The sequence below is a fragment of the Primulina tabacum genome, chromosome 11, assembly GCF_025594145.1.
Source record: "Primulina tabacum isolate GXHZ01 chromosome 11, ASM2559414v2, whole genome shotgun sequence".
Taxonomy (NCBI): Eukaryota; Viridiplantae; Streptophyta; class Magnoliopsida; order Lamiales; family Gesneriaceae; genus Primulina; species Primulina tabacum.
Genome location: NC_134560.1, coordinates 4,477,275 through 4,492,019, shown reverse-complemented (window position 1 = coordinate 4,492,019; position 14,745 = coordinate 4,477,275). Strand labels below are relative to the sequence as shown.

General features: G+C 36.6%; 2 protein-coding genes across 2 annotated transcripts; both read right to left on the bottom strand.

The window, feature by feature from the left end:
* Positions 1 to 583: 583 nt before the first annotated feature.
* Positions 584 to 3,127, bottom strand: LOC142517739 (heavy metal-associated isoprenylated plant protein 32-like). The gene is made up of 3 exons (XM_075620143.1): positions 2,818 to 3,127; positions 2,392 to 2,467; positions 584 to 2,218 (listed from the first exon to the last, which is right to left on the bottom strand). The coding sequence occupies exons 1-3, from the start codon at positions 2,845 to 2,847 to the stop codon at positions 843 to 845; spliced, it is 1,482 nt and encodes a 493-aa protein (XP_075476258.1). The 5' UTR covers positions 2,848 to 3,127; the 3' UTR covers positions 584 to 842.
* An 8,055-nt stretch (positions 3,128 to 11,182) lies between these two features.
* On the bottom strand, positions 11,183 to 13,862 carry LOC142518128 (uncharacterized). Its single transcript, XM_075620809.1, has 2 exons — positions 13,632 to 13,862; positions 11,183 to 13,411 (listed from the first exon to the last, which is right to left on the bottom strand). The coding sequence occupies exon 2, from the start codon at positions 13,409 to 13,411 to the stop codon at positions 11,558 to 11,560; it is 1,854 nt and encodes a 617-aa protein (XP_075476924.1). The 5' UTR covers positions 13,632 to 13,862; the 3' UTR covers positions 11,183 to 11,557.
* Positions 13,863 to 14,745: the final 883 nt, after the last annotated feature.

Here is a 14,745-nt window from a genome sequence, read left to right as displayed (position 1 = left end):
TATTATTAGTTTAATAAAGTTGAAACAGATCAGTTTAAGGAATTCAGTTGTTGGAAATATTCTTTCAATTTGCTAAATCAAGTAAAAGGAGATACTCTCTTCATCACTTTCATCTAGTTCACAGTGTCAACAGACTAAATCAATGAGAGGAAGGAGCTGGGTTGAAAGATGAATGAATGGATATTCAAATATAGAACTAGATACAAAAACTTCTTGTATAAACAGAATGGTATCGGAATCGTTCGAATTATATAATAAAGTCGAGCCCTATTTGCGAACCCTCGATGATGCCGATGGTACCGTCGGATCGTAAAGTCCGATCAGATATACTGCCGCCAGTAGTTCTCAGTGAAGATGTGGTTCTCTTCTAGAGTACGAGAATCAGAGAACATAAGCAGATAGGAGGTATGTGTAATATACATAGGAAATAATTTGTAATAAATACTATCGTGACTAGGGTTGGTAGGGAGACTAGGGTGTAACAAAGCTAAGAATATTGGAATTATTTTATCTTTCTTCTTAAATCCCATTCTGTTTCATTTTATTTCTCTTTCAGCATATACATAAACATTCTCACATCACATCGTCTCAAAGCTTTTTAATATATATATATTATATCTTAATCTATAAAATACTCCCTATCATGAAATACTAGCCCCCAAACTTAGGATTTCAAAGGTGGGGGCAAAAAAAAAAAAAAAAAAAAAACCATTTCCATGTATATTATGGAATGAAGGACTAGTAAAAGTCACCAAACTATCATCTCGAATGACCAAGCACTACCACCATAATCATCAGTCAAAGAGGCACCAAATTCGGGTCGAACCAAGGCAATCTTGAGCTCACATCACGTTACAACTCGACGTGTTTTCGTCGCTAAACATTGCATACTGGTCTGTTCGCTCGCCGGGAGGTGGAGCATAATGGTAAGGGTAAGGAGGATACGGCGGCATGTAGTTAACAGCAGGGGGAGGACGGGCATACATCATCGGCTGAAATCTCTCGTTACCGTTGGCCCGTTGCTGGTTCATCATCATAGCTGCAAGTTGTTGCTGGTAATAGGGATTTGCCGTCGTGTGCTCCGGGGTAGCAGCTGGAAAATACCCAGCACCAGCACCTCCGCCACCAGCCATGGCCGAGGCCGGAAGTCCTTGGACTGTAGCCAGATTGTTCATTTGGCCCATTGGAAGATTACCCATTTGGCCAATTGGCATATTTGTCCCCAATGGGCCCACGTGACCTCCAGCACTCACAGGCATCATGTTAGGCATGCCATGAGGTCCATCATTCATAGCACCCCCTTTCTTGGGCCCATTACCCATAGAATTGTTGACATTCATAGCCCCAGCTCCACCGCCGCCCACGCCACCATTTTTATTTTGACCAGCTCCACCATTCTTGCCACCCTTTCCACCACCTTGATTTTGGTTACCACCATTGTTGTTCCCATTACCACCTTTCTTACCACCATGAGCCCCACCTTGATTTTGGTTACCACCGCCTGGATTCATTTGAACAGGCATGTTACCTCCACCACCACCACCTTTCTTCCCATTTTCACCTCCATTTCCTCCATTGTTACCACCAACTTTCATGAACTGAGGATGCTGACCGTTCATTATATTATTCATCATGATGTTACCCGTCTGAGCACCGCCATGGCCGTTACCCAATACAGGAGGCTTCATTTTATTATTAAAGACAGGGATATCATCCATTTCATCATCAAAATCCTCGTCGTCGTCGTCATAATCGTCGTCGTCAAAATCGTCGTCGCTAAATTCTTCATCCTCAGGCAAGTTGAACTTCACAGATTTCTGGTTCTGGTCCTTGTTATTGTTGGCCCCTTTCAGATCTTTCATCAACTGCGGGGCCATTTTCAGATCTTGCAACCCTTTCAACTGTTGCATCTGTTGAAGCTGCTGGAGTTGTTGCTGAAATTGTGGATTTTGCGCCTGAAGACCACCTTTTGGCTGGTTGTTGGCACCACCCTTTGGAGCCTGGCCTTTGTTCTGTCCGCCTTTGCTTCCACCATCGATTTGCAGATTCTTAAACTGATTATTCATCTGGTTTTGATTATTGTTGTTGGCCTTTGATACACCCCATATCTCAGCATGTTTCCCATTCTTGGTAAGCTTCTTGATGAGTGTGGCTGGGTCAATATTACCTGAAACAGTGACCTTCCCTTGCTCTGAATCTATGTTCGTGGTGTAAACCCCTGCAGAAAAACATGAAATGTTGGCCCAATTGATGAAAAACACAAAAACAAAAACCCACAAAAAAATAATAGGTGGCCAACAGATTTTTTTTACCGCTTCTGGCTTAAAAGAATAAATAAATCAAAGAATGAGATTTGCCAATATAATTTAGGGGTCAAGAACACGAGCATACCATCAATCTTCTGCAAGATTTTCTTCACTTTTTGCTTACATCCATCACAGTGTATATTGACTTTAAGAACACAAGTCTGCAAAAACAAGCAAAGCCAGAGAACACAGAGAAAGTAAAGTTAACAACTTTATCACTCAGAAGACAAAAATAAAAAACCGCAAAGAAGAAATTACAGGAAGAAAAGCAGGAAAAACCAAAAATTAATCGAATGAAAAACATCCTTTCAATTTAAAAAAATTGAAATAATGCATCGCACATCACAAAAAGAAAGACAAAAGAGGTATACATACAGCAAAAAATGCCAATAAAAAACCTTGTTTTCAATATAAGCTAAGCCCGTAAGGCCAATGCACACGCTAACCCCTCATTTAAAACATAGAAAAAGAAATTCACATTTGCAACAAAATGGGCTGAAGAACAAGTAACCTGGATCTTCAAGAACTCTTCTTTACTCATATCTACCCACAAGTAACAGATGTGAAAACAAAACAAAGAAATGCCGTGAAACTAAAATCGGTATTGGCCGCAACAGATCTGAGCAAACAAATTCTAAGGAGAAAAAAAATCAGAAAACCCAGAAACAGAGCCGATGGAAGGAGTTTAGCGGTGCGTCAAGCTCATTAAAACTTCTTCACTGAATTCTGGTTTCCTCCATTTCAGAGAGAGAAATGTATCCAAAGTGTGTGTGAGAGAGAGAGAGAAGAAAAAAAACTACTACTAAATACTGCATACTGGCACAAAAGGGTGTCTGTCACACACTCGTTTTTTCGGTTTTATTTTCCAATATTCAGTTTAATACTAATATGGTATCAAATTTAGCGTCACTCATATTTCATTATATTATATTATATTAAGCGATATACTTCTCAATTTAATTAATAATATACTTTTTATATTATAAAAATTCTTTCTATAATATTTTAAACTTTGAGCAATTTAATTTATTTCTCTTTTCCATTTTCTCTTCATAGTAACTTTTAGGCTCGTGGCTTGGCTTACGCAGAGTCGGAGTTTTCTTGGCTTGGCTTGACTCAAATTAGTGTCAGGTCGTCAACTATGGTTAAATCTGTGCAAAATCTGATGAATATATATTGCACTGTATAATGTTTACTTACTCTAAGGAGGTAATAAAATCTAAAATTTAATAATATTATCATTAATTTGTATATAAAAATAATGAACAACTTTTTTTAAGATCATGAATACTTAGTTATTATGAACCAAACATGTAAGTTCAAGTTTTTCCCAGTACAAAATCGATTTTTTCAAGTGGAATTTCGTAGTGTGATATGAAATTATCCCTATGAATATACTATTCATATAACATATCTGACATACATGGGAGAATTTTCTTGATAGACGTTTTGATTGATAGAGTTCGTTTTTATATATTATTTGATCTAAGAAATACATGGATATTATTATGGCAAAATTTCATGTGATACGGTCTCACGTGTCGTATTTTGTGAGATTGATATCTTATTTGGATCATCTATGAAAATATTATTTTTCATGCTAAGAATATTATTTTTTATTTTGAATATAGATCTATCTCATAAATAAAAACTCATGAGATCGTCACACAAGAGACGTATTCTATTAGTTATAACAATTGCGCAATTTAATATAAAATAGATCTGAAATTCATTTTAATTTCGTCTAGTCAAATGAATCAAGAAATTTGAAAATCATTGTCACAAATTCAATAATCCAAACACAACCTTGGATAATTCTATCCAGATTGAACCAAAATATTCGTTCGAACGAAACTAATTTAAAAAATAGTAAGCAAAAAAAAAAAAAAAACCATCTTATTTTTGGACGAGTTTGCGAAATATTTTTCAAGTAGATCTCTTGTGAGACTGGTCTCACGAATCTTTATCTGTGAGACGGATCAACCCTACCAATATTCACAATAAAAAGTAATGCTCTCAGCATAAAAAGTAATACTTTTTCATGATGACCCAAATAAGATATATGTCTCACGAAATACGACCCATGAGACCGCCTCACATAAATTTTTGTCATGTTTTTCTTGATCGCTACAATTGAAAATTCACGTACCCTCGTTTATTTTATTTCGAATCACCATACTTTTGCACATATTATGCCTAAATACCTCCTAACATCAAGAATCGTGTAAGAGAAATTTTCACTTTCAGACAAACATTTTCCTTATCCCACGTATCATTTATTAACATTCAATGTACACACACTAACATACTCTTCTGTTCACTCACATGTTGTCCCACCCCTAACAAAATAATCCCATTATTTGAAATAATCATATACGTTTTTATTATGTACAATTTTATTGAATTTTCGATTCTCTTCGAGGGACCTCTTCTAGCTATAAAGGAAAGGTGAAATAAATCGATTTTTTTTTTTTTATGTACAATTCGTCCTTCCACTTTCTGTATTTCATTAGGCAACGTCGATTGTTTTCACGACGAGTTATATATTCTAACGAACAAAATAAATCGACATGATCATTCTTAATTCGATACGAGTGAAAAATAAAACAAAATCATATGTACGTTACTTCATGCATTGGTTTATTGATTTCTGAATCTGTGTAGCAAATTAATTTATTAATCATGCCCAATTGGTAAAAAAAACAATTTACTACAAGTAATTCAAAGTCGTGGTGGGCATGATTGTGAATATCCACGGGCGTACGGATGTGTGTTGTACCGAGAAATTTTATGTCATGGTTGAGTTGACCATTTAGTGAATTCAGACCAAGCACCAAAGGACCACTTTTTATTAACAATTAATGCATATTATAGTAAAATCTATGTCCTGATTTTTTAAGAATATTTAGTGATTTTAACACCAAATCTTGTATCTCATCGGACGTTAAAAATGGACAAAAATACCGAGGAAGAGAGTTACCGAACTGGGAGATGCTTGAAAAGTGCATCGTGTTACTCAATCACCATACCAATTTGTGCCATTAAATCACCAATAAGTTTTGGATGTTACCACTGCATGATAATGCTCTGGATTTGTTGAAACAAACTCTGCAGCAAAAAGGGTCAATATCAACGTACATATGCACGCAGAAGAAAAGGAATCTGCAAGGACAATGCATTATTGCTCTTGATAGAAAAGAAATCCAGATGGAAATTGACTGTGGAAATATATATATATATTTTGCTTTGAATTTACACTGATACATCATGTGACCCCGTCTTGTACATTTTTCTTCTGGTCACTCTAGGACTCAGTTGGAGCATACACAAATGATCCTAATAATTTCTTTGCATGATACCAGTCGAAGTGAATGTAGAATACCAACTTTTAATTAATCCTTAAGTAGTACTTAGACTAGGTAATAGCACAAGGTAATTCTTGAACTTTTGGCTTCTTGAATTTCCAATCAAATTTGAATGTATATTTCCAACATATTTTTTTTCCACACGATGTCTGGGAGGACCATGCCTAGAGCACATATGTAAGACCCATGGGCTTACTCTTTTTGGGTCCTACAATCACAGTCCTACAGTTCATGAAGGTTTTACTCAAAGAACTCTCCACACATGGCTCTGGAGTACGTGACTCTCCAGTCTCAAACCCAAGACTTCTTGGATTAAAGAGAACTGGTATCAATTGAGCTACTTATGGTCTGGGCAGAAGTCTTGGGCTCGATATTAAGAAGGCACTTACTAGTAGCTCAATTAGTACCAATTCTCTTTAATCCAAGTACTTATAATCTGGACAGAAGTCTTGAGTTTGAGACTAAGGAGGCACGTATAGGTGTGAAGAGTTATATGAGTAAGGGCTTCATGGATTATCATAAAGACATCGAGTGCAGGACCCAAGAATAATAGACCCATGGCCTTACAACACCATCTTTTATACTATAAAATTATTTTGTTGGGGGGTGTGAGGGTCGTGTGTGTCCCAGTCCATGTGAAGAAATTCAGATATATACCCCCAAAAAAAATATCAGAAAGATCAAGAATTGTTCTACAATAATATCGATGAAAATTATTGTGGAAATAAGGATAGCCAACCCTCATAATGTAGTAGATGCACAAGTTTAACAGTAAACAAGACAATTAGATGGTCCCCTAGAGAGCACAAGAAACCAAATCTTGATCAGTGTTACTGCAGAAAATTTGTATCTTTCTGTTCAGGAAAAAAAAAAACCAGACCATAAGCCCTAGCGCCACACTTTGTAGCTAGATGTCAATTTTCTGTCTCTTATTGTTAACTTCTCTGGCAACTATTATTTTCTTGCCCCCCTTTTTGGCTGTTAGCAACACTGAGAGATAGAAACTATCAAACTACCGAGTGGCTTGTATGCAAATCTGTATACCAAGTTAACATGACAGATATAGTAGTGTATTTGATAGCGGTGGAAACGAAAGATTGCGTTACACTGGTGGTGAATTTTAAAAATCTGTCCCTTTGTTGCAGTTGCTGAATACTAGAAGATATTGTTTTCATAATCTCACACTCGATGTAAAAATATAGATATTATATGATGAGCTGTAGGTTACCTTGTTACGATGTAGACTTTATTCTTGTCCTCTTCTTGGTTTTCAAAATATTGTATAAATCATGCATCTATATGAAAATTATAATTTTACTCTTGTAACTAAGTTTGTTTTGAGTTTTAATGATTTAGTTTGTCAGTTTTTGGTTTTAATCTAGTAATTTGTTTTTTTTATTTTAGTTTTTTTGGCAAAAAATCACTAACTTCTTCGAATATTGTCTCTTCCACGTAGCACATGTAATGAGAATAAACTGATATTACACTCACAAATATAAATCTAAACAAAAACGAAAGGGGAAATAAAGCAAAACGACACCTCATATTTCAAAATGTGAGGAAAAAACTTGTTGTTTCCATTTATTCTTGTTTAAATGGATTTTAATGTGCATCTTGTTATATGAGTAATGTAATGAATATTGGTTCCAAATAAGCATTATTCGATATATTTAGATATTACCATTGAAAAAAATGCTTTAAACAAAAAAAAAAATTCCAGGTTAGTAGATGAAAATCAAATATTCACAAGTTAAATGACTAAAACAAAAAAAGACCAATTAGTAGACTAAAATTGCAATTTTCCCACCGAGAGGCCAATGCCGATGCTTTCTCTATTTAAACGTTAAAGAACCATCAAACACACGCATGTTGAAAAAATGAACACACAATAATACGTGATGGGAGTTCCATGTCCTATTGAGAGAGAAGATTTGCACTGACATTGTAATGCCCGAAATTTTGATTATATTAATCTGAGATGATTGATTTTGAATTGATATGATTATAGATGGATCATTCCGAGACCAGATTGGGCAAAGCATATGAATTATGTAATTTTTGGGCAGAACTATTGGCGCCCAAGTAGGTGGGTTTTGACCGCCCGAGCGCCAATGTGCAACAGGAATATGTTTCGGGTAGAAGATGTGGCGCCCGAGCGGTAATTTGTGACCGCCCGAGCGCCGACCGAGATGCAAGAAAATGTTGGACAGAACATTCCGCGCCCGAGCGGTACATTACAATCGCCCGAGCGCCGCCTGATTTATATGAAAAATAGCCAAGTGTCCAAGGCATGCAGCTTAGGATATATATATATATATATATATACATATACACTTCATTTCCTTCAGCTGAAACAAAGAAAAGGAACGAGAAAGGCTTGTGAAATCCCTACGCCTTTATATTATGATCCGTCCGTCTGATTTTCAATCCGACTTCAATACCGTGTTCCGATCGACGAGAGCTTCAACTGGACGTAAGTTTTGTTACGTTTTGTTATCATTTGAAATTATGATACTGCCAGAATCGGATATGACTCATATATGGTGTTTTTGATATATTAGACATCGTACAATCGAAACCGGATTGAAGAACGGATACCGTATAGAATTGTTATGATTTGCTGAGTTAAATTGATTGAGATTTGATATTAGATTTGTACTATTATTGATTATGAATTGTGGGAATCGATGTCTGCTGATTTGTATTGCTGGGTATATTGGGATTGTACAGTTATGCTGTTGAAACAGAATTTGATTAAGTTCTGATTATATCCAGTATTGATTGACTGTGGTATTGATATTGTACTCCTCGTTATTGCCATTTTCAGATTGAGTATTGACAGATTTGAGTCCTAGACTTTGACAGAGTCGGATTGAAAGAAAGAAATGTATAAATCAATGTTGATTCGGGATTGCACAACTCGAGTTAGATTTAACTTGAGTTTCCCTAAATCACATACTGAATGGTTATTGCATTGATATTTGCAATTCTTGAGATTAGTATGCTTAGTCTATTGATTTATAGCAGAGCATGTGTTGAGTCAGGGGCTGATGTGCCTAGTTATTGGCTAATGTGCCAAGTCTTCGGCTGATTCGCCAAGACACTGGATATTTGGTTTATATCGATGTCGCTTAGGAGTTGATTCATTCATATCGCTGAAATTCGGTATATTGTACCAATGTCCAGGAACCGGGATCCATAGATTAGATATGAGTCAAGTCTGAGATGACGAGTCCAGAGTTTTATTTACAGCTTTATATCGATACATGTCTTCTGATTTGATACATGATGTGGATATGTGTTTCATGCTTTTATATATGTTTTTATATGACTGCATGTTTACATGGTTTATACTGGGAATGTATTTCTCACCGGAGTTATCCGGCTGTTGTCTTGTTTGTATGTGTGCATGACAACAGGTGGGACAGGATCAGGGTCACGAAGAGAATGAGAGATTCAAGATTAGCGTGGAGATCCGGACTTAGAGTAGATTGATTCTCAATACTTGATGTAGTGGCTGAATTCTAGTTGTGATAAACATATGTTGTACATGATTTGTACTTTATGTTGATATTTATATCATATTGAATACTTTACGTTTCCGCATTTGTATTTTAAAAAAAAAAATTAGACCCAGATTAATTAAATGATCCTAATAATGATTAAGAAGATGGATTAGGTTCGGGTCCCCACAGATATAATGTATCCATCTTCTAAAATTAATTAATCATGAAGATTATAAGATCATATTTTGTGCTTTACTCAATATCGACTAAAAAAGTTGAGAAATTCTCCTTACCACATTCCTGCCACTGTTGCACGGCCAAAGATCTCTTTGCTTGATATATTGTCATTGATTGCTTTAGCAGCGAATTTTGAATCTTGATTTTCACCAATACATTCTCAGTTGCCAGAATTCTGAGTGATGCAGCACGCATTTGCCAATAACGCATATCCACCGAGCTTGCTAGCCAGCTCAATGTCTCAAATCTGAATGCAGCCTGCCAGCACCGAGTAGCACCCCTAGCAACAAAAAACTGCACCATCATATTTAGCTAAATGCGTCGATATTACCTTTTCACAACCTCATTCACCAGCCCAGCTCATCCATGGATGTCCACAAGGCAAGAAGGATGCTCTGCCCTGGATTCTTTGGAGTAAAAAAGATTAGGAATTCCTTGGACGATTCGGCCAGACTGAAAATACTCGAGAAAAAATCATCTTCTGCTCGGTTTCCGATTTGTAGTATCTGAGCAAATGCTTGCAAACATCGATGCACGAGTTTTTTTGTAGCAATTTGAGCTTGACAATGCCACCATTTCCTGAATACATGGTTTACTCAAGGTCTGCGCAAATGGTATCTCACCCTCAAACCCAAGGTGGCTGCAACGCCTCCATAATACTATTGCATCAAGTCATTAAACTAATCAAACTTGCCTCGTTTCGCCTAATGCACCTGCAAGCATCGAAGCAAAGAGCTTAAATCATTCATGCTCGTGTGCATACTTCCCTCCCCTGCATCCATTAATAATTACATTCCAATTCACAACTCTTTAATTAGATATTGAGTTAAAAAGTTAAACAGCCTCAACCATAAAACCTTCATCGGTATAGGCTGTCATACTTGAATCAGCGCTCCACGAGGCAAATCAGATAGCCCATTCGTTTCACCAACTCTACAAGAACCACCCAAGGATCACAACTCTCCAAGAATACAAGTGACACTAGCATCAAATAAAAGGTTTTAAACGCGCTTGCAGACGGTTTTTAGCCGATGGTTTACTTAGTGCGCACGGAACGATACTAACTGCGTGTTTCAATCGAGTTATCCTACACATATACCTTGATTACCGAGGTCCATGAACTCGTATCAAAAGAAACTCAAGAATTACGGGAGATTTACAGGATCTTCAATAATGCTTGAAACAAAAATGTATCCGCATATTGAGTCTAATTTCACAACTTTAGAAAATTAAATTGAATATTTACACGGAAATTATAAACTTCGAAATTTTTGTGCCCACTAATCCCAATATGTAGGAAAAGTACATGCTAAACTTAATTTTCAATACTTCACTTCAAATTCTATTAAGTATTAATGTCATAATTGTTACAAGAACAATTTTGGGAAATTTACTTCCTAGAAATAATAAAATTTCCATCGGGGGAGTGTACATATAATGATGCAATAAGTAAATGTAATCTTGGGCTCTGTTCTTGGTCAATTCCCAACCACGACTTTCTATTATTACATTTTTTACCATCCGGATTTTGGAATAATAAGATTAACTAGCATTAATCAGTCATTTTCTAATTATATCAAACGGAGGTGGCAGGACCCACATCCACTGCTAGCGATCGAGATCAACACATGATGAATTTATCAGAACAATATTGAATGGATCGACCCTGTGATGCAGTACATAACATGCAAGTACTACGTTATTTTGTGCATGCAATCCAACCATGGGATCTCCATTTTCTTTTCTCCCACCGACAAAAACATATGCATGTATTAAATTTCATATTAATCTTTATTAAATCACTTAAGAAATTGTACACACATCCTTCCAAAACTTTATTAACTGGACATATACCGAAAAAGGAAATACGGGGTGTGATCAACAAAACCGACATATATATAGCAATCCTCTATTGCGTATGCTTTACATATAAGGTTTTGGATCCAAAATGGACTGAATAACTCTGCATATTTGGCCTTTTTCAGAACAGCCATCCTCTTCCTTTGAGCTAAAAAATCTGATCAATTTTATTGCACCAACCGAAGCCAATCTCAGCCAACTTCAGCATCGTCCAATACCATCGAACCCTGCCAGCACGACAACAAATTTGTATGTGCCTACTCTTTGTAGTTGGTTGCCACTCTTACGCGACGCAAAGAGCGTTGATCAGCACATGACTGAGCATGAGGTCGACAAAGTATTGGTGGCCAATCTGGCCATCCCTCCACTTCGCTTTCAATGGGGCACGCCCGTAGTGCACCCCATCATTGCACCGGTTGTCGTAGTGCCACGGGTACGTCATGTCAAAATGGTCGATTACTCGATCAAGAATTTTATATTTCCTTAACTTATCCAATACCACCCCATTGTAAGCCTCCATTTTACTAGGATTAAATGCCATGCTTCTAGCATATCCACCAGTTGTCACCGTTGTCCTGTATATAATTTCAGGCGGCACCAGCCCTCGTTTCCGCACTCCCTCCATTACCTCGGCCCAAAATGCAGCCGCATAATCGGCCCCCTTGATGAAATTCCTAAGATTAGACCAATACACACCGTCATGTAAACCTGAATTCATGATCATGGTGTCCGGAACTACATCTTCAGAAAAGTACCCCTTCAGTTTTTCTCGGTACTCCTCGTTGATTAAGGAATTTAAGCCTTGATAGTTACCGGTATGGTTATGATGACCGTTGAAAATACTGGTGAATCGGACCATTTGGGATGGATTTCTTGGATTGGAAATATTCATATCAAATAATCTTGGAACGATAGGGATATCTTGCACATCTAAAATGAAGTGAAGGATATTACGTATCGTGTCACAGTGATTCGAGTCACCCCACCAGAAAATCCAGCGTTGGTTCAGACAAGTCCATGCTTCATCGCTCATAAACAACTTGAACGAACAATGTGACGAATATATCCAACCATTACTCTCCAATGCTCCCAATGGACCATCACACCAAGGATGCTGGCATGGAAAACTTGGTTCCTGGCATCTATACCGGCCATCCCTGCTAATTGGGCAGCTAACGTTCCTGGCATGTCGAGTCCATCGACCAGACCAAACATCCGTCATGTAATCTTTCTTCTGGCATTGGCTTATTTCTGGCAGCTGGGACGTGGATCTAAGGAATCTGATCGGAACTGCACGAAGAACCTTATCAAATACAAATCTTGGAGGTGAAGACTTCAATCCTTCATAATGCCTGAACAATAGGATAATAGTTAGATTGTAATCCCCTGAAAAATCACGATGGACTTGAAGGGAAAATGTATATGTTCCATTTCCATTATCCTTCACCGGAGGCCTAGCCTTCCATGTTTCACCAGAGAGGTCAATTTCAAAATAATCACCACCGGAACAAAGTGGCTTCCCTGAATCATCTATTGACTGGAAAACGAACTCATGTATATCTCCAGTTGATAACTCAAAACTTTCAAAACCGTCCAAATTAAAAATCTTAATATCCACTGCTCTTGAGTCCTTGCATGGCTCACCCCCTGGAGCCAACCACTTAGCAAGAAGATTGGATGAATAATTTGCTTCCAATTCAGCGGAAACCCAAGGTATAATCCTAGGAGATAAGGGGGTACTCACAATTTTGTCCTCCATGGAATTGGACAAATTTGCTGAAGTTTGTGGGGTATAACTAGAGAAATTTGGTTGGTTTCTTGACAAAATAAGTGACTCCGAAGAAATATCAGGTTCAAGATGTTTCTGTTCTTGTGCTGAACTTTGGTGGGTGATGTTCAAATCAATCTGATAAAGATTTTTCGAGCTAAAATCTTCATGGGACTGAGACAAGTTTTCAGAGTCGTTAACTGTCAACACAAGAAGATCCTTCTGCAAAGAGCTACTCATATTCAAGCCATCAATCCCCCAAACTATCGAGATACCAAGAAACACTCCGACCGTCAAAATCTTTAACCACCAATGAATAATGGGGCTTTGCCTCAAAACTAATGAAAAGTTTGCTGCTTTCTCCGGCATCTGAGAAGAAAGCATTCAAACAAAAAGCCAAATATTACAAACCTGTAAAAAAAAAATCTAAATTTTTTTTAAAAAAAGCAACCCCATAAAATTCTTCGTAATAACAAAAGAAAAAAAACCTTTTAGTTGCAAATAGATTAGACACATGCTTCATCAAATATTCCGTAAACCGACGGTGTTTTCTTGAATAAATAAAAGAATGTTCCAACACAAAACTTACCGCACGCGTTTTTCTTCAATTTCTTGGAAAAAATCCAAGTTCTTCTTCAAGCCCTTCTCAAGTGGACATGAACTACCTTTCCCTCGTAAGCCAAAAAAATATTTGTGTAATATTTACAATGGTGTACGTATAGGCCTAGGTCTTTGAACTTTGAAGTCGAACAGCTAGAAGAGATTGGGAAAGAAGAGAGTCCCAGCCATCTACGACTGCAATAATAATAATAATATATATAAATAAATTACAATATAGGGAATAAAAAGAGAATGAAAGCTGGAAGCAGTGGTCTAATTTCGACGAGCTTAGTTTTTCTTGGGGTTTCCAGCGAAATTACAGTGAGGTCCTCCAGAATTTTTTAAACACCGACAGTGGATCGGGGAATTTGAGTAATGATTGATAAGGGTATTGTCGTAATTTCGCTATCAGGTGTGCATGGCAGCCGCTGGACATGGTGCCACATGCTCATAGATATAACTTTTTTATTTACCATCATTTCCGTTATTATTATATTATATTATATTTTATATTATATAAATAATTAGAAAATATTTCTCTGAAAAAAGTATTTAGGAATTTTTAGATATTTATTAAGTGCATTATTTCTCGGAGTTCTTTTTGTTATATTAATGATCTTGGTCTAAGTAAGACAAAAAATTATGTGAGACGGTCTCACGTATCGTATTTGTAGACAGATATCTTGTTTGGGTCATCCATGAAAAACTATTATTTTTTATGATAAAAGTATTACTTTTTATTTTGAATATCGGTAGGGTTGACCCGTCTCACAGATAAATATTCGTGAGACCGTCTCACAAGAGACCTACTCTCTAAATAATTATTCACATAAAATATAAACTCAATTTATTGTCATCGTCCCCTTCTTCTTTATCAAATTATAATAGGAACAATAAACAATATCAAATTCGAGTGAAATTACAATTTTTTTAAAGCCAGTTTTATGAGATATATCTCTCAGCTTACTTGATCTATAAAAAAAATATTTTTTTGGTTAAAAATATTATTTTTTGTTGTAAATATAAATCGGATTGACACGTGTACAGACTCTATGTAGAAGACATCCTCCAAATTAAAAAAAAATTTAATGTAAAAAATACAA

Bases quoted from the DNA above. Each gene is read 5' to 3' on its own strand.
- LOC142517739 (XM_075620143.1), bottom strand. From the start codon at position 2,847: ATGAGTAAAGAAGAGTTCTTGAAGATCCAG. The intron at 2,468-2,817 runs GTTACTTGTTCT...TTGTTTTTGCAG, and splicing joins AAGAGTTCTTGAAGATCCAG to ACTTGTGTTCTTAAAGTCAA. The intron at 2,219-2,391 runs GTATGCTCGTGT...GTTTTTCTGCAG, and splicing joins AATCTTGCAGAAGATTGATG to GGGTTTACACCACGAACATA.
- LOC142518128 (XM_075620809.1), bottom strand. From the start codon at position 13,411: ATGCCGGAGAAAGCAGCAAACTTTTCATTAGTTTTGAGGCAAAGCCCC.